At 35.8% G+C, this 27,274-nt stretch overlaps 1 protein-coding gene across 3 annotated transcripts in view; it reads left to right on the forward strand.

Moving 5' to 3' along the window:
* Nucleotides 1–20,063, forward strand: part of LOC109226752 (valine--tRNA ligase, chloroplastic/mitochondrial 2) — a 40,037-nt gene extending 19,974 nt beyond the window's left edge. For all 3 annotated transcript variants that reach the window (XM_019391599.1, XM_019391600.1, XM_019391602.1), the window contains 15 exons: nt 37–154; nt 252–368; nt 1,034–1,254; nt 2,044–2,133; nt 9,407–9,518; nt 10,191–10,301; nt 10,411–10,548; nt 11,303–11,353; nt 11,463–11,575; nt 12,862–13,009; nt 15,554–15,658; nt 15,750–15,851; nt 18,929–19,001; nt 19,120–19,286; nt 19,775–20,063. In XM_019391599.1, the coding sequence (XP_019247144.1) occupies nt 37–154; nt 252–368; nt 1,034–1,254; nt 2,044–2,133; nt 9,407–9,518; nt 10,191–10,301; nt 10,411–10,548; nt 11,303–11,353; nt 11,463–11,575; nt 12,862–13,009; nt 15,554–15,658; nt 15,750–15,851; nt 18,929–19,001; nt 19,120–19,286; nt 19,775–19,903 (1,795 nt within the window). In that variant the 3' untranslated portion in view covers nt 19,904–20,063. The remainder of the gene's footprint in view (nt 1–36; nt 155–251; nt 369–1,033; nt 1,255–2,043; nt 2,134–9,406; nt 9,519–10,190; nt 10,302–10,410; nt 10,549–11,302; nt 11,354–11,462; nt 11,576–12,861; nt 13,010–15,553; nt 15,659–15,749; nt 15,852–18,928; nt 19,002–19,119; nt 19,287–19,774) is intronic.

The following is a 27,274-nucleotide window of genomic DNA, read 5'->3' on the forward strand; positions in this document are numbered from 1 at the left end:
TAATTTGTTTTGTGCATGGTTATTCCATTTTTTCAGTGGCCTTGACCGGTTTGAGGCAAGAAAGAAACTTTGGTCAGATCTTGAGGAGTCGGGTTTGGCTGTGAAGAAAGAGGCTCACACTTCACGAGTTCCTAGATCCCAGCGTGGTGGAGAAGTGCGACTCTTATGTTCTGCTCTTTATTATGTGAAAGTGATAAAGAAGAAATAATTCCTTTATCCAGGCTTTGTTCTCACGTTACTTTTGTTTTCAGATTATAGAACCTCTAGTGAGTAAGCAATGGTTTGTCTCGATGGAGCCTTTGGCTGAGAGGGCACTTGAAGCAGTTTCAAAAGGAGAATTGACTATTATGCCTGAACGATTTGAGAAGGTATGGAGATCATATTGGTAACTGTCTTGCTTCATATGGCTAAAAAATCATTTACTTTTGAGCTTTTTTTGTAAGCTCTTCTCTGTTTATACTTTCATTGTTTGAGTTTCTTAGGCTTCGAAAAATGCTAGATGTTGCCTCACATTCAACTTGAGGGAATCGACTGCTTTTCATGTGCTCAATAATATTATACAAGAAAAAGTTGTTGCTTAAACTGTTTTGTCTATTACGCGGGGTTTCCATTAGCTTCTTATTCACTTTTTGCATCTAAGCCTTCTACATATTTTGATTCTATTGGTCTTTCTGATCAACGGAAAGCTTTTTGTTGGGATAATCCAGTAGGTGAAGAGTCTGAGGACCGCATCCATGGAGTTGTTGGGGAGAATGAAAGCACTAGAGCTGGTGATATATCATTATATGAGGCTTACAGACATGCTCTTGTTGTATTAGCAGTAAATTATATTTGTGGAACAAGTTGAGAATGTGTATTTTTGCTAATGAAGCTATGGTATTTGTTAAGGATGTATTCACTTATCTGGTAATCTAGCTTTAGTTGCACCAAAAAGTTAAAAGTTTGAGAACAGCCTGATTGCCTATCATCCTCGACTAGTTTTAGTAGGTTTTCATTTGCCTAATTATGTGTGTTCTCTCCTGATGTGCTGCAGATATATAACCACTGGCTCTCGAATATCAAGGATTGGTGTATAAGCAGACAGTTATGGTGGGGACACCGAATACCAGTTTGGTATGTTTCTGGTAAAGACTGTGAAGAAGAATATATTGTTGCAAGGAGTCACAGAGAAGCTCTCTCAAAAGCCCAAGAGAAGTATGGGAAAAATGTCGAAATATATCAGGATCCAGATGTTCTTGATACCTGGTTTTCGAGGTTGTTTGTTTAACTTGCTTATTTCCTCTTGAACTCCACTTGGGTATTTTTATGAAGCATTTGGATGTTTATTAATCTAGAATAAAAAATCCATCCTTTTGAACAATGTAGACTTCTATGTTTTGTCGCAATTTACAGTTCAAAGCTCCATGTCTTAGCTAGCTGTCTCCCAAGCTTCTTCAAGGTTTCTGGAATAAGTTTTCATTGTTATTCTTGTCTTATTTGTCACAGAAACTCAGTCTTATCTTATTATCACTTGGTGTCGACAGTTGGCTATGAGCTTGTCAGCTCTATTCATCACCAATAGGGGCCAATGTTCATCAATAAGCGCCAACTGCTGTTCTCATTTTCGATTTTGTTTCAATGATATTATTGGTTCTCCTTTTTTCTCTAATATTCTCAATTATCATCTTTGCCCTTCAACATGCATCAAGCCTTTCTTTTGGGATATATTTCGTAATTTTGTAAATCTGATGCTTCTGAGTTTATTCTCTATCAGCACCACATTATCGTATCTCAAGAGAAGTGTGTTGTTTCTTCTCATCTTCTTTTCTGCAACTGTGAAATTTTGACGTTAATTTAATTGTTATTTCGATTTTATGCATTTTAAACCTTCAGTCTTCGCTTTTGATGCTACTGGAATTTTCTACTTCTGCTTTTCATTAAACTACGAATTTGATAATATTTTGCTTTCTGGTTTAAATTACTGGCAGTCTTCACATGATTTTGGTCCATGTGGTTGCTGAGTTTCTAGTATCTCTGATTGAAGTCATTGTTCTTTCCTTTCAGTTCATTGTGGCCCTTCAGCACTCTTGGATGGCCAGATGAGTCAGCGGAGGATTTCAAGCGGTTCTATCCAACTTCCGTTCTTGAAACTGGGTTTGTACTTATTCCCTTTTCTTTTCTATCCCCAGACCCACTTGTGGGATTTTACTGGGTTGTTGTTGTTGTTTCATAAGGGAGTTCAAGGGTTTGCATTCTTCAACTTTTCTGCATCTCCTAATGGATGAGTTATTTACCATTTGATTTCCCATAGTTCAATGTATAACCCCCAACTTTTTTGGCTGATCTTTCCTCTTCCCGTCCTGCACTGCACAGCCTTGAATTTCCCCTGCTCTCTTTCTCTCTCGCATTGATAGCAGCAACGAGAATATAAGGAGACCTAAGGTTCCGACATACACATGAGGTTCAGAAATGGACATGCTAGAGAAATAACTATAAAGTAAAACCCTCCGAATACTGCTACTGACAATAACACAAAAATCCTAACCTTAGTGATGATTGAAACAGCACACACCTTTGTCTGCAATGAAATACACGTAAAACTTTTTCTTGGCAATTTTTCGTTTTGATTTGCTATTACTACGTCATTTAAATTTTATTTGTTGCGAATTATATGTCTTGCAGTTAATTATTTGTTACAAAACTTGTCAGGTTTATGGTAGATATTTGAGTTTTCTCTTCTTTCTGCAACTGTTGATTTAAGCTTTGGATAGGATTAGGGATCCTGATATTAATATACCTACTAGACTCAATTCCATAGTAAATCTTGTTCCCTTCAATCACTTAGTCCAAATCCATCTAGCAATCAAGATGGAAAAACAATGGAAGTATCCTTCCTGTCCATTTAACAAACCTATTGATGGAAATATGCAACTTCACTTGGTGTTAAACAAAAAGAAAGAAAGTAGATACATGCATTATTTATGATCTTAGTTTATGCTGGTGACGAGATGTTATCACTTAGACCTTGAATTCGATATGGTTCCTTCTTTCCTATTTGAGGATGTTTAGTGCCTTGAAAGAAAAATCGGGAGGTCCCTCCATCTAAAGTTAGGTGAGGTAACCTAATTTTACTACCTTGGTTAATAGAGCAACTATTGACTTCTGTTACATTTACTTGAAATGGGGCCAACAGTGGAGAGGCTTTTTGATGAATTCAAATTAGGAGGGACCCTATTTTATATGAAGCAAAAATATTAGTATATAAGAATAGAAGTACATTTTTTAGCTCATAAAGCGCTACAAATATGCAACATGAATTACTAATGGCTGCATAATTCATTAATACTGGTATACTTAAAGTTGGTTTTTACTTTCTAAGAAATTTGAAAGAAAGTTGACTTTACATCATGCCGAGCTTCTTTGTTCCGGCTGCTACTCATGTCGGTGGATTCTATATGCCCATGGCATTAGATTGATTAAGCCAAAAGTTACGAGTTATACCTAGCAGTTCTTTGAGATGAAGGAATTTCAATTTAGTGCTTGGCTCTACTAGTGAGACAGTCTATGTAGGATTTGTTTCTAGCAACCAACCTCCCAAAATAAAAAAGAAGGGAAAACTCAACTGAATTAAAAAATAAAGTAAATTGTGAAATACGAGAGAAGGGAAGCGATGTTATTTTTTACCTTTTAGTTTGATAACCGAGAAATACACTGTTTAACGATTTGAAACTTGGTGGATAATTGGCCCATCCCTCTACCCTTCTCCACTTAAATGCTAGACATGGTTTCCTAGTAGGATATGAACTCGTGTTGTGCACTTGCTATACATTTGTGCACCGTGCTGTACTCCTTTCGCCGTTGGCCAAAGCTTTGGGTTTGAGATGTATTGATCACTTGACGATACCGGTGAATATAAGTACATATTTATAGGTGTGAGATATAATCAATGATGAGAGACAAACTTATATTGACTCTTCATTGTAACGTTCTAACACAATAACATGCACCATCAGACTCAAGTTGAGGAAGAGAAGTCAAATTGTGTCCATTTATTTGTAATGTTAGAGAATTAATGTATATAGGATGATTAGTCCCACAATTGGAATAAGAGTAGTATGTATTGTGTAGAATGTAGATATGAATAGGGGGCCTTGTATTATAGCAAATGGCTGAGTATCAATAATATTTTTCCGTGCTATTTCTCACCTGGTATCGGAGCTTTCGTGAGAGAGTTTATCATTGTGCAACATACCGGCGCCTCTGAAAAAAAAAAATAAGAAATCACTCACCGTGCAATTTTTCTGGCGACTGAGAGTTATCCTCCTACATTGTCAAACGATTAGATCTTGGTCTCTATAGGTGTTATGCAAAATCCGACAACACCATCAAATTTAGCATGGTCCGGCGACCAAACCCCACAAAACCCCGCCGGTAGATTCCCTTCCATGCGCCCCTATGCTCCATGCAAAAGTAGAATGCTGGTAAAATATAGAGTGATTAGCTTCACTATGAGTCATGCTAAATTCCTGAATAACTATGCTGAACTTATTAAATCAGGCTCGAGGAAACTGGTTCAGACCATAGAGGGACCGACTCAACTGACATACAAGGCCGGTAGATGGATTTTGTTACCTAATCCTTACTAAATCACATAGACTCATATCTCGTCCTCCTTTAATAGCTTGTCTTGTCATTGAGTGATCAGATTTATTGCATAAAGGGTTGGGACATCCAAGTTTATCAAAACTTCAGAAAATGGTATTTGGTTTGTCTCACTTGTCTACTCTAGAGTGTGAGTCATGTCAGCTCGGTAAGAATACTCGCTCCCATTTTCCTCGGCGTCTTGATAATCGGGCAGTTACCTTTCACTTTAGTCCATTCAGATGTTTGTGGTCGTAGTGGTTCAGTTCTACCTTGGGATTCCGCTACTTTGTCAATTTCATTGATGAATATTCTAGGTGCACTTGGATACTCTTGGTGCAAAATTGATTTGAGTTATTTTCTATTTTTCAGATCTTCCATGCTGAAATTCAAAATAAATTTGGAATTTCTATCTGCACATTTCGTAGTGATAACGTTCCAGAGTATTTGTCATTCTCCATTTCAGCAGTTTATGAATTCTTGTGGGATTATTCATCAAATATCTTGTCCATACACATCTCAACAAAATGGGGTAGCTGAAAGGAAGAATTGACATCTCATTGAGACTACTCGTAATCTACTCATACAATCTCATATTCCGTTGCGCTTTTTGGGGGGATGCAGTCTGTACATCTTGTTATCTTATTAATCGTATGCCATTCTCAGCTATCCAGAATCAAATTTCATTCTCTGTCTTGTTTCCCTATTCACCTCCCCCCCCGCATATCTTTTGGGGGACGTGTTTTGTTGATAACCTTACTTAGGAAAAGATAAGTTAGCTACCCGTGCTCGTAAGTGCGTATTATTAGGATACTCGAGAACGCAAAAGGGATATTGATGCTATTCACTTGATCTCCAACGGTGCCTTATGTCTGCTGATGTTACCTTCTTTGGAACCCAATCATACTTCACTAGTCCAAGTGATGACTTAGACATCTCTGAGGTGTTACCAGTTTCATCTTTTGGAGATTCAGGCACTCTCTCTCCTTCATCTTCTACAGCTCCGGCTCCACCACCTACATCTCCACTTTCATCACCTACAGCTACAACTATAGCTACAACTCCACCACCTTACAGCTCCATCTCCATCACCTATAGCTTTAGTTTCATCACCTACAGGTCCAGTTCAACCTTCTATAGCTCCTGACTTATTATCGTCGTCAATGTCCAGCATTTGGTCCAAATGATTCACGTCCTGTATCGAATCTTTCACCTACTGCGAACTTGTCTCCTTATAGTCTACTGATCGCACTTTGAAAAAGTATTCAATCCACTCTTAACCCTAATTCCCATTATATTGGTTTGAGTAATCATCGTTTATTATCACCCCATTATGCCTTTGTTTCATGTCCTCTATTTCTATCTCTAAGTCCATAGGTGAAGCTCTATCGAACCCTGGATGGCGACATGCTATGATTGAAAAAATATATGCTTTACATGCTAGTGATACTTGGAGCTTGTTGCTCTACTTCCAGGTAAATCTACTGTTGGGTGTCAGTGGGTGTATGCAGTCAATGTTGGTTCAGATGGTCAAATTGATCGCCTTAAAGGCCACTTGGTTGAAAAAGGTTTTACTCAGATATTTGGGCTTGATTACAGTGTTACTTTCTCTTCCATGGCTAAAATAACATTGGTTCGCCTTTTCTATTCATGGCTGCTGTTCGCCATTGGCCTCTCTCTATCAGTTGGACAGTAAGAATGTTTTTACGACCTTGAGGATGGAGTTTATATGGAGCAACTACCTAGTCTTGTTGCTCAGGAAGAGTCCGGTGCCCTTGTTTGTCGGTTGTGCCGGTCGCTCTATGGTCTAAAATAGTCTCCTCGAGCCTGGTTTGGTAAGTTCAGCACAATTGTTCAGGAATTTGGCATGACTCGTATTGAAGCTGATCACTCTGTGTTTTACGGGCATTCTGCTTCAAATTTGTGTATTTATTTGGTGGTTTATGCTGACGATGTCGTTATTACCGGCAATGATCTGGATGGTATCACTAGTTTGAAGCAACATCTCTTTCAGCACTTCCAGACAAAGGATATGGGCAATTAGAAGTATTTTCTAGGTATTGAGGTCGCTTAGTCTAGCTTAGGTGTTATTATCTCACAACGGAATATGCCGTGGACATTCTTGAGGAGACAGAAATGACAAATTGTAGACCCATTGACACTCTTACGGATCCGAATGCTAAACTTTTGCTAGGACATGCTCCCTCTTAGTGATCCTACAAGATACATGAGGTTGGTTGATAAGTTGAATTATCTCACAATGATTAGATCTGACAAATCCTTTCATGTGAGTGGTGTTGTAAGTTAGTGTATGGACTCTCCCTGTGATAGTCATCGGGATGCAGTTGTCCGAATTCTTCGTTATGTGAAACCAGCCCCAGGCAAAGTAGCATTGTTCGAGGATCGAGGTCATGAGCTGATAGTTGGATACACAGATGCTAATTGGGCAGGATCAACTTCTGATAGACGTTCTACGTCCTGATATTGTGTTGTAATAGGAGGTAATTTAGTGTCCTGGAAGAGTAAGAAACAAAATGTGGTTGCTCGATCTAGTGCAGACGCAGAATATCGAGCAATGGCTCTGGCAACGTGTGAGCTAGTTTGGATCAAACAGATGCTCAAAGAATTGAAGTTTGAAAAAAATTGTTAGATGAAACTTGTGCGTGATAATCAAGCTGCCCTTCATATTGCATCAAATCCGGTGTTCTATGGAGGACTAAACACATTGAGATTGACTCTCACTTCATAAGAGAAAACATGTAAAGTGAGTAAACAAAATTTCATACTCAATCTCATAGATACATATAGAATTCTGCGAAAAGCCGTATTCGATGAAAGTCGTATGTACGGCTTGGAGGGAGATCTTTCATATCTTTCGAGATCCACCCTACAATATATGGGGTGAAAAATCCAAAATAAGTGATTTTAACCCGTATAAAAAAGAAAACGTATTCTTGAACCCCTTTCACGCTCATGTTATGTCGAGGTACTGCAGGAAAAAAAAGAAGCAAAATTCGATCCAATTTATCGTAATCAATTAGTTAACATGTTGGTTAATCATATTCTCAAACACGGATAAACCATTGGCTTATCAAATTATCTATCGAGCCGTGAAAAAGATTTAACAAAAGACAGAAACAAATCCACTATCTGTTTTATGTCAAGCAATACATGGAGTAACTCCCGATATAATAGTAAAAGCAAGACGTGTAGGTGGATCGATTCATCAAGTTCCCATTGAAATAGGATCCACACAAGGAAAAGCCTTGCCATTGCCACTCGTTGGTTATCAGAGGCATCCCAAAAACGTCCGGGTCGAAATATGGCTTTCAAATTAAGTTTCGAATTAGCGGATACTGTCAAAGGGAGTGGCAATGACATACACAAAAAGGAAGATACTCATAGTATGGTAGAGACAAATAGAGCTACGCAAAAAGGAAGAGACTCAGAATGGCAGAGGCAAATAGTGCGTTTGCATATTTTCGTTAATCCATGAACAAGATCTATACATCTCGTTCGGAAAAGTCTCTAGAGAAAAAGAAAGAAGCGGAATTGATCGATAGTTCTCGAACTCGAAACAAACGAAAAGGAAACGAAAGATGATTCAGGAGATATTGTTACAAAGTTTGTAAAGTCAAATCATCAGCTTGCAGATATTCTCATTGGTCCTCGTATTAGTTACATTTGTAACAAGCTCGGTACATATGACTTACATGCACCAGTTTGAGGGGAGTGTTAGAGAATTAATGTATATATGATGCTTAGTCCCACATTCTAATAGGAGTAGTATGTATTGTGTAGAATGTAGATATAAATAGGGCATCTTGTATTTTAGAAAATGAACGAATATCAATAATATTTTCCCGTGCTATTTCTCACATCTAAAAACACAAAATAATAAGTGGCACTGTTAACGGATAGCTTGCCGAACAGCTGCTGGAAGAATCTTGGGTTGCCTGAAATCTGAATATCCCTGGAAGAGTACACTGGAAAAATGGTTTGGACTGGACAAAAATAGCAGCAGGTTCCTGAGAGTGGTGACTGAAAAAAGGAATGGTGTTGCCGGTGCGATCACTGGAAAGAGGTGCTGTGCTGCCAGAACAGTTACAGGAAAGAGGCGCAGTACTCTTGGAACAGTTTGGTGCTGTTGGAACAGTTATCAATTACATGCAACAATAATCTTTGAAAAGAAACTTTTCCTTCCAAAGCTACTTAGTCCTCCAACTAGAAACTCTGTTCTATGTGAGAAATACTAGTAGAGAAGAAAAGAAATGTAATGATTACATGATAAACATGGAATACAAGACACCTATTTATAAGCGCGAGATAGCATCAACACGTTATATTGATCCAATGAGGGATAACTTAATAGTAACTCTAATGTTTTAGCTTTCACATACTAACACTTGACATTTAATATATCTAGGAATATATTTATTGATTTTTTCTTTTCCTTTGTTTCAAGAAAGTCAATAGGTTTCATATTTTTATTTTTAGTTTCTTTTCTAGCCTACCCTGTAATCCGACACTTGTATGTTACTATTGCATTTGACTCCCCTAGATATAGGGGCCTGTGGGTTGATTGGATTGCAAGACTGGCTGCCAATGGTCTCAATGTGTTCATTTTCGTTGATTTAGCAAATTACTAGGGAGCTTTTGTATTCTGGAAACACTTGTCATGTCTTTACTTCCAGCTCTTTTTCTCTTCTATGGTTAATTATTGCCATGTTTCAAAATTATAACAATTCTATACTGCCATAGTCTCTGAATAGTTACTTGGTAACAGGCACGACATACTGTTCTTTTGGGTGGCACGAATGGTGATGATGGGAATTGAGTTTACTGGGACTGTCCCCTTTTCAAATGTTTATCTTCATGGACTAATTCGTGACTCTCAAGTGAGTTCATGCTTTTAAGTTACTTGCTTTGAATGTTAGTCCTTAATCTTCTTGATCCAATTTTTCTGCATAATTTATTGACCATGCTAGTTGATTTATTGTTCAGTGCAGTTACTTGTCCTGTAAATACAATTCTCTTTTGTTTTGTACAAAATGTGCGTCTGGTTGTTGTACATTTGTCCTAAGCCGATGCGTTTAGTTAATTCACATTTCCCTTCCTGCTCTTCGCTACCGTTTCAGCATGAAGGTATGCCTAGTAACATTGTTTTACTACTTGTAAAGAAGAGCTTCTGCTGTTTCGGAGGAAAGAGAAAATTATATTCTTCCTAGTTCTCTGGTGGAAGTGTCCAACTTCTAAAAAAGTTGTTCCAGGCCCTGCATTGAAGTTAATATTTTACAGATATCCCCGAACTTCTCGTTGATTGGTCTTTGGATTGATGGGCTCCAAGTATGCAGTTTTTTTTGAACGTTATGTATATATTTGTGATAATGAGTTGAGATTTGCTGAAATAATTGAATATGGGTTGAACCTGCGGTATCTGCATCTGAGTTTCCTCCTGGACTAATCTCAAACCATCATTAGTTATGATAAGATATGGATTTACATCTCCATTTCCATGCATCTTTTCCTCCATATATTATAGCTTTAAACTTGTCAATGCCCTGTTCCAGGGCAGAAAAATGTCTAAAACATTGGGGAATGTCATAGATCCCCTCGACACCATTGCAGAGTATGGCACAGATGCTTTGCGCTTCACTCTTGCCTTAGGGACTGCTGGTCAGGTTTGTTATGAGCTCATTTTGTCACTAAATCATCGATATGCATATTCCTTTTTCTGCGATGGTGTCCACTTTGGATGCTTTCATCAGCCAGCTTATCTCTTTGTTATAGGATCTAAATTTGTCCATGGAGAGGTTGACCTCTAACAAGGCATTCACCAACAAATTATGGAACGCTGGCAAGTTCATATTGCGGAATTTGCCTCATCAAGATGACACTCTTGCTTGGGAAGCTTTACTGGCCCATAAGGTTTGTCGATTTTGGTGTTTCAACCCAAATATATGTTTTATGACAGTTTGCTTCAAGATCTGTGGATCAGAAGCAGTAAGGCAACAATGCAATACGAATGTTTGAAAGAGCTGAAATACTTATTAAAAAGCAAAATGCCTGGAAGAACTGAGATAAGTATTGCAGTAAATGAAATGAAAAAATGCACTAAATCAGAGATCGTCAAAGTGTCAGATTGTGTTTGGTGATTCACATTGACTATCAGATTGAGCTTCGTGACCAGCATGGGCTTAAATACTAAAGAGCTTAATCCTGGTTGTTGACAAAACTTTCAAACACGTTAAATAGCATAGGCTGGCAACTCAGAAAATTTTCGCTGTTAAATATTTTGGTATATACGCATGTCTCTCAATATTGAAGTCAAGTTGTTCGAGAGTTCTCAATTCTGCATGGCATGCAAATTCACGTCCTAGAACATAGTTGCTCCAAAAGAATTATGTTCTCACCGAAGCCCAAATATTTGGTGTTCAAATCAAGATCCTTGGTTTCTATGTAGATTCTAAAGTGAGAAACTTTTGAAGTACAATGAAATCACTTCTTCCAAATATCTTAGATGGTTATTCACCGGTGAACTTCAATGATTACATAATAAAAAGTAGGAGTAATCCCAAGGTTTTCAAGGGTCCAGAGTTGACTTATGTTTGAATTCTGCATTACGTGCCAATAATATAACATATGAAATGCTTATATATTGCACTATCTACTGTTTTCTCAGTTTGATAAAGTGGAGTCTGTGGTGAAGCTCCCACTACCTGAATGCTGGGCGGTAAGATGATGCTTTTGATCCTTTTTCTGTTGGTAAATACGATGTTCTTAATCCTCATTATGTGCACTATGGCATAACGGTCCTGTTTTACCACTTCTACACCTTTCAGGTATCAAAACTTCATGTACTTGTTGATGAAGTCACTGCAAGTTATGAGAAACTTTTCTTTGGAGATGTTGGAAGAGAAATATATGACTTCTTTTGGGCTGATTTTGCTGATTGGTATGTTCTTCCTATTGTTTTAGGTGCTTTTACGTCATTTTGGTTTCCATGTTAGTCTTGTAATTCTTCTATTTTATTAAGACATTATCCAAAATGTGAACTCTTGACCATCTAGAATGGAAATTATTTCCATTGAACTAATATGCAGAAAGAATGATGTTATTGGTGGATGGGAATTTAATTTGTAGTTCATTCTTATACATTATCTAAAATCTGAAGTGGAGACTATTTTTATTGAAGAGTAATATGCAGAAAGAATGATGGTGTTGGTAGGCATGAAAATTTTATCTGTAATTCATTATTACGCTCTTGCATGGTGACCTGCCTTATTCATGCTTGAAGAACTAGTCCACTGTGACTAAAACAGAGGTCATCACCTCCCGACAAAAACTTAATGATACGTGTTAGGTGTATTAAGAATAAAGTTAAATTACAGTGATAAGAGGAGTAAGCTTAACTGTGAAAAGAGGTTATGAAAATGTTTACTTCTCCTTCATCATGAAACAAGTTTTCTAAATTCTACCATGAAATTGGTGATGATAAAGTGATTTCTGATGCGTTTTTCTTGAGCAGAATGTAAGAGCCTCCTCATTAGTGCTTACCTCGTTTATCTCTTCTTTGCTTACCCTGACAGAAGTTCTCTTGCTTTTCCTTGGTGAAGTGGAATAGGCGAAATTTAAAATGTTAATGAACTTAGATAAGAATGAGATATACATTGCTAATAATATGCCCATTGATGCTCCTTGAAGATGCAAGCTTTAATGTCATGATATTTGTGGGTGTATTGTATTGGAGGAGTATTATTGAATACAGCTGAGTTTCCAAAACATAAAATCTGGTTCTGGACAATTTTAGTTGCATCAATGGCAAGCGTGACATGGAACCTGTTGGAGGGTTTAAGTGATAGGTAATCTACATTATGTTTTGTATAAGAGGGAGACAAATGGGAAGGGGGAGGTGGGCGTGCTTGTTTATTCCCCAAGGCGAACTATTGATCTTTTCATTGGGTAACTTATAGTAACTGGAGTTGGAAGTTTAGTAATGTTCAGTTCCTCCTTCCCTTCCTGCTATAGAGGGGTTGAAAAAGCTGATGTAGAAGTGTAATGTTCCTCGACTTTCCTCTTTTTTCACTTCTGACCCAAAGAAAAGAAAAAGAACTTACCTGTTTTCTTTTATTCTTTTCCTTTAATCCATCCTATCTTCATCCAAACCTTAGCCAAATATAGTATAGCTTTATAATTTATCTATCTCGTCTTCTGTCACTAAATCTCTGTCTACTTTATAAGGTACATTGAAGTTAGTAAAGCTCGCCTGTATCACTCCGGAGATCATTCTGTTGCATCTGTATCACAAGCAGCTCTGCTATATATTTTTGGGAGCATCCTTAAATTGCTACATCCATTTATGCCTTTCGTAACTGAGGAGCTCTGGCAGGTGATGTGATATATCCTTTTACTTTTGTGCTTTGATCAGTGCCTTTTATTGTTTATCTATGTATACTTCATGCCAAATCCGATGATACAAGATGAGTGAGGATTATGCAATGGGATATTTACGAGAACTCGCAAGCTACGGAAAAGAGTTTCTCACTCCGAAAGTCTTAATATTATAGTTGAATAACAAAATATCCATATTGTTTACCTCCTGGTAACTAAAACTTACGTGCAAATATATGGGATGTATGGATAATCTAAATTTTAGTTGTTTACAATGGTATAGTTTTTCTTTTTCAGGGTTTTCACTTAAAGATAGGTGTTTGTTTGAGGTAACATTAAAGGCAATGGAGCTATTTAAATATAGAGTAGTCAAAGGCGAAAAGCTTAAACAAGGCTAAAGTTGCTTTACGCGCATAGCAGAATTAAAGCATTGGCTTTTGCAGGAAAAAACGCTAATGAAGAATACCCAAGTCCCAAGTTAAAAATGTAATGCAAGAAAACATTACTACAAGTATAAATTATACTCCCTCCGTTTCAAATTATGTGAACCTATTTGACTGCGTTCGGAGTTTAAAAAAAAAGAAGACGACTTTTGAAATTGTGGTGTAAAATGAGACACACATATTTTTTGTGGCTATAAATCATTGAATAAAAGTAAATTGTTTTCAAATATGGAAAGGGGTCATTCTTTTTGGCACGAACTAAAAAGGAAATAGGTTCACATAAATTGAAACGGAGGGAGTAATTATTTGGACAGAAGAATTGTCAAACTATGCTTAAGTGAAATATACAAAAAGAATCATGTCAATCAAGTTCATTGACCATTTTAAATTTCTAACTTAGATGAAGATATGTAGTTTACTTTTAACTATTTAGTTGTTAGTTTCTTATACTAAACCTGTAATTTCTTGTTCCTAATCACTAACAATTCAATCGACATATTTTCTTAATGATTAATGTATCACTTTGTGAAGTATATTTACAAGGTGAAGAGATGCATGCGAAGCTCCAAAGCTTATAAGCATGTCTTAGGCGAGCTTTTACCAACACTTGTTAAATTTCATTTCTAGATGTCAGCCAGCGTCTAGTGAATGCATCCCCACTCACTCCCACCCTCACTCCCCTAAAAGGAAAAAGAAAAAGAAAAGAGTGGCTTAAAGCTCGTCAATACATACTATTTTCACACAAGGTCACACTAATTTGTTTATGAGTTCTAATGCTGATCCATAACTTTGGGTCCTAGTCCACTCATAGCTGATTTGAGTCTTCTGGCGTCATAACATGCCAACTTATTACCATTCTGATCTAAGTTGCTCAGACACGGTGCGGATGTCCGACACGGGTGCGGATCTAGAGGTCAGATCCTTCGAGATGTAAATTCTAAGATTTGAGGATACGGATCCTAGTACGGATACGGGTGAGGGATCCTGCTAAAAATAATTCAAACAAATATATAAAAGTATCTCTAAATTATGAGAAATTTTGTGGAATACTTACGTATAGCTTGTAAACTGTAGATTTCTTTTTTATTCTCAAGGTTGTAGATAAGTAAATGATTGATTTCCTAGATAAGGTATGCTATTTTCTTCAAATTTACCCTAGTTTTGGTTCCGATTCCGGGAATTAAATTGTATCTCGTCTCAAATTTTTCCATCTGTCGTGGTCAAAGTGCCTAAAATTTTGACCAGATCCGGTACGGATCCCATGCCCGCACCCATACTAGTGTCGTGGTGACACGGGTGCGGCACCTAAACTGCGGTGTCGGAGCAACTTAAATTCTGATAGTCTTGCATCCTAGTTCTTTTCCCATGTTAATTCTATGTAGTTCTTTACTATAATCATGTCTGTGAAAGGTCAAGCCCCAGTACATCGTCATTATCAGTTGATGAAATGGTCTGCAAATATGTGTTTAAGTAGTAGCATGGTCTTCCACCTAGACTGACTAATTACCTATTCGGTATCACCATAGCTTCTTGTCGTTGATTTCCTGAAATGCATTAATATCTTAATCAGTAGCAGATTCAAACTATGGCTTATTTTATCGATTTTTCTTTAGGAGGATTTGGCTATTTTCTTGTGTTGTCGATCTGAGACCACTGTCATTTATAGTACAACAATAAAATAAAATAGACTGCATAATTTGGAAGTGGTTGTAGAATAACAGATGCAATATTGTCAATGTTGAAGCTGATATAAATTTCTGATTTGTCCAAAGATAGCCAAAGTGGAGACAAGGGATACCCACTTTCAAATAGAAAAGAAATGGAAGGTACCCGTTTGTTTCCAATTCGGTTAACATTGGGAAGAAATAGAAATCTAATATCAGCTTCAATGTTGATGATGCTGGTCAATTATTCCACATATATCTCTACATCAGCTTTTATTTGGCCTTGGGCCTGCTAGCTGATGAGGATGCAAGCAGTAACTTAGCTTGCTGCAAAATCTGGAAATCTTATATGATTATTCAGTTTTGCTTCAATAGCAAAATAGCTTAAGAATACATGCTGTTCTCATTGCAGTTTGACTTCTCCCGTTTCTGCAGGCATTACCCAGTCGACAGGAAGCTCTTATAGTATCTGCGTGGCCACCTACTTCACTTCCCAGGGATATTGATTCCATAAAAAAATTTGAGAACTTACAGGCATTGGTGAGTTTGATTATCAACTTTTCTTGTCCCAATTTTCATTTTATCTATAATTCTAGTTATCCTGGATAATTTATCCCTTCCATCAATTCAGACTAGAGCCATCAGAAATGTACGAGCAGAGTATGCAGTTGAGCCAGCAAAACTTATTTCTGCATCTATTGTTGCAAATCCAGATGTCATTCAGTATATCTCTGTAAGATCTCCACTTTATTCATAAACTTCCCTATGATGATAACTTGTGGACTGTGTTCGGATCACTATTCTTTCTGAAAGGTGGTGGCTATGGTTTTTTGGTATCATTTTCCTGTGTTACTAATCAAACGAATACGATAAAATGCAGGAGCACTTAAAAATTTTGAAATGCAACAAAATTAATGAACTTATCAGTTAATATGCGCCTAGTTTCAAAATATGTCTAGATTCTTTTGATTTTTGCAGGAGATGCTGAAGATTATCCCATGACATTCTATAAGACATTGTAGAATAGTTTGCCTCTCCTATGAAATAATTACTTACCATACTATTCATTTTTTGATTTAAAACATACCATATTATTCATACACTGAGATTCTCAAATAAGGAGCCCTTGTTGACATTGTTGATAATCAATTCACCAAGAACTACTCTCTCATCTTTCCTCTTTTTTACATGGACAAACAGACTTGTGGTGGTTATCATTGCTATCTTGTTTGATGAATACTACGCAATGGGATACATGTTGAAGGAAACATTTTCTCTTTATTCTGTAACACTTCTCATACAAAATTTGACTAGACTAGAAATGATCACATATGATAGAGAGTGTCAGTGACATGTTGAAAACTTGATAGGATAAGACATGATCACATACGATATATAGCGAGTAGCACAAAGAGAAGAATAAATGAGAGGTCGCTTGAGATAGTTTGAGCACATTCGATGTAGACCTCCACGATCATTGGTCTGTAGGTGCAACAGAATGATGATTGCAGATGATTAAAAGGGACAAGCAAGCCTAAAGTCGAATGTAGGAAAATTGCTGTTAGTTAGTTAGTTGTTATGTAAATAAGCATAGTCTTATATGAAATAGGAGTAGTGTAGGTATTGTGTATTGTTATAAATAGGGGTACTTGTATTATAGTTAGTGTACATCTATAATATAATTTTCCCGTGTCATATTTCTCACATGGTATCAAAGCGGCAATGAGAAAATATCCGGGAAAGAAAACCCATCCGAAACAGTCGTCGTGCTTCAATTCCGGCGACCTTTTTAGGGTTGTTTTTCGTCAAACCAATTTCCATCGGTGTTGTGCAAAAACCAACACCACCATAAGGTCCCCCAACCCCCGGCGACCAAACCCCAACAGACACCTCCGGCAGCCGACTTCTCACGCTCCGCCACGCGCCGATCAGAGTCAATTTTTTTCCGGCGAGATCTACTCCATGCGCTTGCGCGTGGAGCCCTTTCTGGCCACTTTTTGAAAAACTTTCTTCAGAAAGGCCGAGTGGAAGGGGGCAGTCAACTGGCTGCTTCTTTGCCATGCGCTTTGCTTCGCTTTATTTTATAAAAGAAAGAGACCAAATGAGAGTGAAAGGCAAGGGCAAGCGATAGAAAGGAGAGTCCCTCGCGCGAACTACTACTACTAGAAAATGGGTGAGACCATTAGTGAACAGTTGGAACTGGGTTTGGCTGAACCCGTACCAAATAGGCAAAATTAACTACATATAGGGTGTCATTGGTAGGAAGGAAAATGTTTTCATGGAAAATGAGTGGTTTTATCACTTATTTTTCCTTGTTTGGTTGGTGAGTGAAAAACTTTTTCCGGAAAATATTTTCTAGTGTTTGATTAAAGAGTATAAAATATTTTTAGGAAAATAATTCTATATGCTACTCTCCTCAACCCACCTCCCCCAAAATCCTCATGTTTCCTATACTCCCCCCCCCCCCCCTTCTTTTCCTCTTTCCTCCTCCGAAACTCTAGTTTCTTCAAGAATTTAATTATTCTTTTCAAAATTCACAAAAATCCGAAGGAACTAATGTGCTAGTTTACTTTTTCACCCAAGAACAACGTTGAAATTTGAGCTCGATACCTAAAAAGAAATTATTATTTCTACCGCATGAAAAGAAATTACTCATTTTGTTGAATGGAAGAAAATATTTTTTCTACATCATGAAAAAAAATACTCGTTTTGTTGAAATGAAATAAAATACTTCTCTACATCATGAAAAGGAAGTACTTGTTTTATTTGGAAAAAAATACTTTTTCTATTTCAGGAAAAAAATTACTCGTTTTTGTTGAAATGAAAGAAAATACTTTTTCTATTTCAGGAAAAAAATTACTCCCTTCGTTTCAATTTATGTGAACCTGTTTGACTGGGCACGGAGTTTAAGAAAAAATGAAGACTTTTGGAATTTGTGGTCCTAAATGAGTTAAAATGGGGTCCAGAGTATTTGTATGGTTATAAAAGCTTCTCATTAAGGGTAGAATTGTAAGTTTAAGCTAAATTGTTTCCAAATTTAGAAAGGGTTCATTCTTTTTGGAACGGACCAAAAAGGAAATAGGTTCACATAAACTGGAACGGAGGGAGTACTAGTTTTTGTTGAAATGAAAGAAAATACTTTTTCTACCTCATGAAAAAAAAGTACTCGCTTTGTTGAAATGAAAGAAAATATTTTTTCTACATCATGAAAAGAATATATTTATTTTGTTGTAATAAAATAAATTACTCTTTTTACAACATGAAAAGAAAGTACTCTTAATAATATTTCTATTTTGGGTGGGAGGTGGGCAAGATTGGGGTGGGTGGGGTGTGGTGGGGGAGTAGGGGTTGGGGTGGTTTGGGGTGGGTGGGATAGGGGTGGTTTGGGGGTGGGATGGATGCGGTGGGTGGGGGTGGGTTGGTGGGGATGGGGAATAGGGTGGAGAAGGTTGAAAAAGAATATTAAAAAATTGTTTTCCCTTCTTTTGACAGGGAAAACATTTTTCTCCAATTGGAGGAAAATGAGTTCATGAGGAAAATATTTTCCAAAACATTTAAGCCAACCAAATATGGGAAAATTGGAAAATATTTTCCGGAAAATGTTTTCCTTCATACCAAACACACCCATAGTGTTCACTATCTGCCTTCTGAGTCAGTGAGGTCAGCTTACCGCATGGCGGCCATATTATAACAGATCAGTCACTTCTGTTTGTTCTCAATTTTGTGCTATATGTTAAATGCATTTCTCTTACCAGAAGAAATTTATATATGCCGATGTGGATATAAGCACATGGCTATCACTTAATGCAGGGAGAGAGGGAAGTTTTAGCTCTTCTTTCAAGACTGGATTTGGGAAATGTCAATTTTGCAGAAGCCCCCCCAGGTATGTCGAACTCAAGTATCACACGTTGCAAAAGGTTGATAAACCCCGCATCGTTAGAGCTCTCTGGTTGAATGTTCTTTTTCGTTGTAGTTTTATCTTAATATGAGATGAATTGCAGGAGATGCAAATCAGTCTGTCCACGTTGTTGCTAGTGAAGGTCTAGAAGCTTATCTTCCTCTATCAGATATGGTGGACATCTCTGCTGAAGTTCAGCGTCTCTCTAAGCGCCTTGTCAAGATGCAAGCCGAATATGATGGGCTGATGGCTCGTTTGAGTTCTTCAAGTGTGAGTTCTCCATTTTCTCATTTTGCCGGATAAATAAATTGAATGCCGAACTTAAATTTACTTCAGAATTCCTTACAGTAAAAATAAAAAAGGCAACATGGTACTTAGAGGCAAATACGTCCACATGTTGCGAATAATAAATAAAGATGTCTTACTTTTCCATTTACTTCAAGAAATAAAGATGTCTTACTTTTCCATTTACTTTATCAAAAGATAGTTTTATACTATTAATTTGTGTGCATAAATACCATTACTTCTATTTGATATATACCAAGAATGGTGCAACTAGGCAAAGTTTTATTGTGAACGAAAATTGGAATACCTCAGATGCAAAGTAGGCGTTCTAGTTTTTTCTTGATATGTTCAATATTTCAAAAGGCTCTCCCCGACTGTCGAAACAGTACATAGTTAAAATCTTACAGTATTATGTCTTGCTTCTCCATTTCCGCTTTTCTATGTCACAGACCTTATAGAGTTGCTATGTGCAGTTTGTAGAGAAAGCTCCTGAGGATATTGTTCGTGGTGTCCGAGAAAAAGCGGCAAAGGCAGAAGAGAAGTTAACTCTAACTAAAAACCGCCTTAATTTCCTCAAGTCAAAAGTTTTGATTGCAAATTAGTTTCATTCGAACAATCCTTTGTTGCCGCTCACCCTAGTTCAACCCACTAGAGGTTCATTACATTATTTTTGAGCTTTTTGCTCGATATCAAGATGAGTAGCCTCTTCCACAAGAACAAGGTGGAGATCATCTAATCGCATTCTCGTAAGGCATTCTTTCATCTTTCTTCACCTTGACCAGTAGGTAGTTCCATCAAAAGGGTACTGCTTTACTTAATCTGTGTTGTGCTTCAGTCTAAGAGTAGGGCGTTGAAAAATAAAGCATCAAGTGGCGGCTTTTACCCATTTTTCTCATTAACCCCTAGAAAGAGTGTGGGTGGGTGGGTGGGTTTGGGGGAGGGTTAGATGTACAGAATTATATTTTTGTGAACATTTGTCACGTTAGTAATCATGATTGCTATATTCCATGTGTTAGAGTTGACTCGATTTCGGCTTTTACACAGAAGCACAAGTTAGTCTTTCTGTCTCTGTTATGATTTTTCTATCTTTTCAAATCTTGTTTGGTCGTCATCTTTTGGTTGTAATTTGTAACAAATGGCAGTTGAGATGCTCATAATTGTTAGATGCATTAATCAGTTGTTTTTCTTTATTTCTGTGAAATCGTTGCTAGATTTTATGCATCAAGACTAATAGGAATAAATGTGAATCCTTGCTGCTGTATTTATAGGCAGAACTCACGTTGGAGGACAGAAGCCTTCTTACTAAAGTTAGTAGTAATTAGTAGGAGTAATACTCCCTCCGTTCACTTTTACTTGGTATGTATACTAAAAATAAATTTTCATTTTTACTTGTCACTTTACACATATCTAAGAGAAGACAAATTTTTTTCCTGTTATACCCACAGTATTTATTATTCATTTTAAATCATTTTCTTAAATCCAATAAAATATGCATCAATTAATATGGGTATCATGTTAAATTATGCACTGCATTTATTATTTTTTAAGGGGCATGAAAAGTCAAAAGGTGCCAAGTAAAAGTGAAGGGAGAGAGTAGTTAACACGGACAAGTTGATCTGCCCACGTCAAAAGTAGAATTATATATTTGAAGAATCTGCGCAGAAAATGTCTTTCACTTTCTTGATTCATTGATGTGCTTGCAAAATGGTTGTGCCTTTTTGGTAAAATAAGTCGGCTTTATGTTATGTATCTTGATGCCTCTGCTTGGATTACTTGGACTGCAGTCAAATTTTAATTTGGTTTTTGACACGATATATCTTTCTAACATGTGCGGAATAACCAGAAAAAGAGGGAAAAATCGAAAGTGCTGATTCATGATGATATTTTGTTATTTTGTTTGCTCTTCAAACAAATGCTCTTTGTGAAATTAGTTTTTTCTATAGCTTTAGAAGGTTAAGAAAGTTGATTTGGTGGATTACCTGCCCGGCTACCTTTGCATATTAGCTGTGCATGATGATGGGATTGTCGACTCGCTTCATGACTACCTTGCGATTAATGTTGGTGACGAGACCTATCACAACCCGAATTGGGGGCCGTGGGCTTTTTCTTTTTTAAAATTTTATTTTTGGGTGAATACGAACAGTTTAACTACTTTGTACAGATATTGATAGGATGCGGAAGGTATTTTGAATGTGATTAGCTTGTACATTGAGCATGTGTTTGGAACAAAGGCGTATCACTGTCTTTATCCGCCGAAGCTCCTCCTTTTGGATTATACAGATTCTGCTTTCGTTATTTTATCGCTTGAGCCTGACTTTGTTCTTCATCTTGCACTAAGTGTGATTTTTATCCTATCGTATCAAACTATCAATTATTGCTAGAGCATAAATTTAGAATCAAACCAAGATTAGTGAGTTTTGTTGAATTCACAAGTGAGTTACAAAGCATATGCAGGATCATTATCTAGTCCTTTCAAAACACGAGGGTTAATTGAATTGTCTTACTAGGACAATTCATAGTTAACATTCTTCATCAGAAAAAATACTCTAATGATGTTCATAGATTTATCTAGTATTGTTTATTGAAAGGAATTCAACTAAAATAAAAAACATAAAGTAACAATATAAATTTAAGTTCTTGATTAATATAAAATATATTTATTTCAAAGCAATAATATCGGGTACCTAGTATTACTTAATATGAAATACATCATTCAATATAAATTAAAAATCTACTCTTATAAATTACTATATAAAAGAAGAGATCTATTTATACTAGAGAGAATATTCCAATGAGGAATAGGAGAAAGAGAAAAAAAAAGACAACAAAAATAAGAAAAGAGAAGAAAGGTATGGTAAAAAAAAGCTAAATTAGTAAGGGATAAATTGAAAAATATAAATTTATTGTATGGATATTTTTGTCTTGAATAAATTAATTGTCTGCTTCTTGGAAGAAGCTAGAATTTGTAGCTTATCCTCAAATGCGTATCTCTTTTTAAATAATATTAAATTATAAATTGAATTCTTATTGTTCTTTTTGTAATTTGATACTCAAAAGTACTTTTTGTAAAGATTGATCAAACACAATTTGCTTACAAAAAGTACTACTCAAATGAGTTGGCCCAATGCAGATTGTTATTTTGTAAAAGTACCTTTTCAAAAAATATTTTTGGACACAAGAATAGAAATAGGACATACCTCAACAAATGATTAATATAACAAGAAAAACAAACTAAATTGCCACCGATTACATATGGGAGTGACACCGAAGCTCTATGTAATGGTGTATTCAAGCCTCGTCACCAAAAATATCTTCAGAAAATCTAGAATATTTTACAGAAATCATAAGCTTAGCCATCTAGAGAAAATGCATGTCTTTTTCTTTGTTCTTGGCGTTTCCTTTAGGCTATATTGATTATATTTTGATAGTTTGATGCTGGTAAGAAGGGATGTAGCTGCACATAACATTTAACTGTTTATAGTTTTAGAATTGGGTTATACATAGATCTATTTTATTCTTAAATAAAAATCACACCAACTATGTCGATTTACTAAATACATAAACTAAACAGAACCAAATATATGTTAGTGTTTGTTTTGATTTTTTTTACCATATTTTGACTTTCCTGTTACTTGACGGAAAGGTAAAATATTTATCATAATTAATTTTACTTTTCCTAAAATAAAAATGTAGAAATTCTACATTTGATGAATCTTTTTCATCAATTTCACAATGTTTTGCCTTTTCTATGCTATTTTTATAACTTTGCTTGCTCAAATTTTTGAGTCTTTGATTGCATTAGTTTTATGCTTTGTCTCAGTAGATGTGATTAGGGGCGTCAATGGTTCGGTTCGGTCAATTATTTTATAAATTATATACCATATTAATTTTTCTGTTATTCTATGTTTATAATCAAAAATTGGACTTTTCAAAACCGTCCAATCATTTCGGTTTCTCTTCGGTTTCGGTACGATTCGGTTAATTTTCGGTATATTTTTAAAATGCCATATAAGAGTCACATACAAAATATAGATTACTCTAAATAAGTACATACTCATAAAATAACAACAACAACTCAGTAACTTCTCACAAGTGAGGTCTGGGGAGGGTAGAGTCAAGAGTGTATGGAGACCTTACCCCTACCCTGGAGAGTAGAGAGGTTGTTTCCGAAAGACCCTCAGCAAGAATAAAAAATATCAACTAAAATAAAACGGGAGGTATTTGAAACCAAGTTTTTCGCAGGGAATAAAAGGATAATGAAGCAAAAACTCCAGACAGTTTAAAAAGACATTAAGCTGACGGAGACAAATAAACAACTAAAGGCTATCAGATATATTTGTTTAGAAAGCTAAAATGTAGTTCATGCACAAATTGGATAATACTGCAGAAAGGAGGGATATATGGATGTCAACGCCCACCATTTTCCGGTTACAGCTGCTTCAGCTTAACCAAGACATGCTAAAATTCTGCACGTAATAGTCTACGTAACAAAAAGTAAAGCAAAATAGCACTATTACATTGACACACTGTCATTGACACCTGCAACCAAGCACCTATAATATAATGATAAGAATTTGATTGTTAACACATAACTTTGTAAATTACATAAAATAACAAAACTTATAATTGATCTAATAAGGCAGTGAGGCAGCGCGATACCATCAGGAACATCAACTCACCTTCTACCTATAAAGAAAGAGAAAAGTAAATTGTCATTTTTTTTATTAAAAAAAAACATGTGATGAAACTAATTAATTTGGTTCTCTTACAAGTGAGTCATGAACCTCAATTAGTCATCAAAATTAGCAATAATGGTTGGAGCTGAATTCAAACAATCTGCAAAGAGTAAATAAAATTAACTTAATGAATATTGCAATCTTTCACATTAATAAAGAAAATAATTAAATTAATAAAAAAAATCTTATTACCTTCTTCAATCTCTTCAAGACTTTCAATATTACCCAGCGATTCACGTAAATCAATAGGAGTAGAACGCCACCAGTTTTGCGTACAGATAAGAGCTTCTACAGTTTTAGGAGTTAAAGAACTCCTAAATGAATCAATTACACCACCACTAGTACTAAAAGCTTGTTCACTCGATACAGTAGACACTGGATTGGCTAGAACATCCTTGGCCAACTTTGAGAGAAAAGGAAATTTAGTTATATTTTCTTTCCACCAAGTCAATAGATCAAATTCATTTCTCTTTTCAACCAGCCCATCGTTTAAGTATTTGGCTACCTCCGATGCATTCTCTGTTTTTTTTGTGATTCTATGCGCTTTGCGAATTAAGAGTCAAGAAAGTCTAAACTTTTATCACATTCATCAATGTCTATGCCATGAGAAACTTCATTAGAAGTTAAATCTTCAAATTTCTCGTGTTCAAATGTATATAATCTCTTATACTCATGATACAACTTACCAGACACTCTGTCACACTAGCAATCCTTGAATTTATTAAGATATTATCATGACTATACATTTCACCAAAGCAAAACTCAACATATTCTAACTTGAAACATGGATCCAACACAATAGCAACAAATAATAAATAATTGGTCTTACTATTAAAGGACCAATATTTATCGAATTTCTCCATCATTTTTAGTGCCGTGCTTCTCATGCCATCATCCTCATTAAGGGAAAGAGATCCAATTGCAGAATAAACAGCAACCAATTCACGAAAAAAAGTGTTAGAAGTAGTATACAATGAGCCAGAAAACTTGAATGTCACATTATAGAATAACTTTAAGAACTTTGCGAAGCATCTTGCAGCTTGAAAATCTTCATGCTTAGGAGGGCCAATGATTTTCTTATCTCTTTTTTTCTTATTCACTGACTTCTTCCTCCCATCTCTCAATTCTTCACAAAAATTACTAACATCATTCATATTGGAAAATCCAATAATTTTTTGACCTTTATCTTTATTATTTTTTGTCTCTTTTTTTTCATCTCCGGCTCCATTATAACCTCCATCAAAGTACTTCTTATAATTTGGATCATCTAATTCCATCCTTACAAAAGCTTTCTCAAATTTCTCAACATGTTCCAACATTTTATATGTGGAATTCCATCTAGTATCAACATCAAGACAAACAAGATGATTCCATGAAATCTTCTCTTTCTCAACACATTTTCTGAACAAATTATACTTGGCAGGAGAGGATTGCACATATCTTATTGCATTTCGAATTCTAATAATGGCCTTATCTTGCTCTGCTAAACCTTCTTTTACAATTAAATTAACAATGTGAGCTGCACATCTGACATGCATGTATTTGTTGTCTAAAATTGAATCTTTCCACTTAACACACTTCATCAAGTAATCAAGGCATGCATCATTAGAACTTGCATTGTCTACCGTTACTGTAGGAACACTTTCAATTCCCCAATTAATTAAACATTCCTCAATAGAACTAGCAATAATCCTTCCCGCATGGCTCTCAATAAGCTGAAAGTTTAAAATTCTCTTTTGATACAACCAATCATCATCAATCCAATGTGCTGTGAGACACATGTAGTTAAGATTTTGAATTGATGTCCAAGTATCTGTGGTAAGGCACACACGATGTTTTTTAATTATCGTTTTCAAATGGATTTCACTTTCATATAAAGCTCTATACAATCTTTTACAACTGTATTCCTTGAAGGGATGATAAATCTAGGTTCAAGTACTCTACTATATCTCTTAAAACCCTCCCTTCTACAATCTTAAATGGCAATTCATCAATAATAACCATGGCAGCAAGGGCATTTCTAATTTCCTCTACATTAAGAGGCCTTAGTTTACCAACTTCTGTTTTATCACCTTCCTAGCCTTTGATGGTAAAATCAGTTATAGATTTTTGATTTTTTCTCTTCTGTAAGGATATAATTTACACCTATCAAGATGGTTCCACATGCCTGAAGTGCCATTACGCCCTGAAGAGACGATTTCTTTTTTACAATAATTACATGCAGCCTTAACTGGTTCACTTCCTTCAATTCTAGTAAAATGATGCCAAGCTTCTGACCCATGATCACTATTTTTCTTTTGAGGGACTTTTTAATTGGTCTTTTTTTGTTTTTGAGGTAGTCGGGGAGGAATACCTGCTTTAGAACCTGTTGTATTATTTTTTGCATTGCCATGATCAGAGATATTCTGTTGAAGAGATTGCTCCATAAATTCAACCTGTTATAATAAATCAAAACTAAGTTATTAGTAACTAAAAGAAAGGATTAAGATTCCAAAAAGTAAGATTATCAAGTTCAAAATATATGTCTTTAAACTGTGATAGCAATATTGCTCTAGTGAAAAATTCTCCTTATAAAAAATATAAATAAAATAGTGCTTAACAAAATATAAAGGACAATGTAAGATATTTTACTACTAGTTATTGCGTTTTTGTACACGTAAATATTCTATATTTTTGAGTCTTTAAATGATAAAATTTCAGAAAGAATAAGACTAACAAATCAATGATGGTAGCATATGAAAGCATCATATACTAGTAGCAACGTTGCGTGTAATAACTTAACAGAAGTACATATTTAAAATTGATATTGCCAATTTGAGTTGTTTGTGCAAACTTTATTTTGATATACTATGCAATATGCATAGTTGAATGAAAGAAACTAATAGGCATCTAAGAGGAGAGAAATCAAACTTTGTACTTTGCTGCAAAGTTAAGGACGCTGGCAGTGGTTCCAAATTCCAATCGAACTAGTCTTAGGGAAAATAGGTTTTAAAAGTAGGTACTTTGGATATTAAATACTTGTACTTTGGATATATATATATATATATATATATATATATATATATATATATATATATATATATATATATNAACTTTATTTTGATATACTATGCAATATGCATAGTCGAATAAGAGAAACTAATAAGCATCCAAGAGAAGAGAAATCAAACCTTGTGCTTTGCTGCAAAGTTAAGGACGCTGGCAGTGATTCCAAATTCCTATCGAAATAGTCTTAGG

This window comes from Nicotiana attenuata, chromosome 6, assembly GCF_001879085.1.
Source record: "Nicotiana attenuata strain UT chromosome 6, NIATTr2, whole genome shotgun sequence".
NCBI classification, from domain to species: domain Eukaryota; kingdom Viridiplantae; phylum Streptophyta; class Magnoliopsida; order Solanales; family Solanaceae; genus Nicotiana; species Nicotiana attenuata.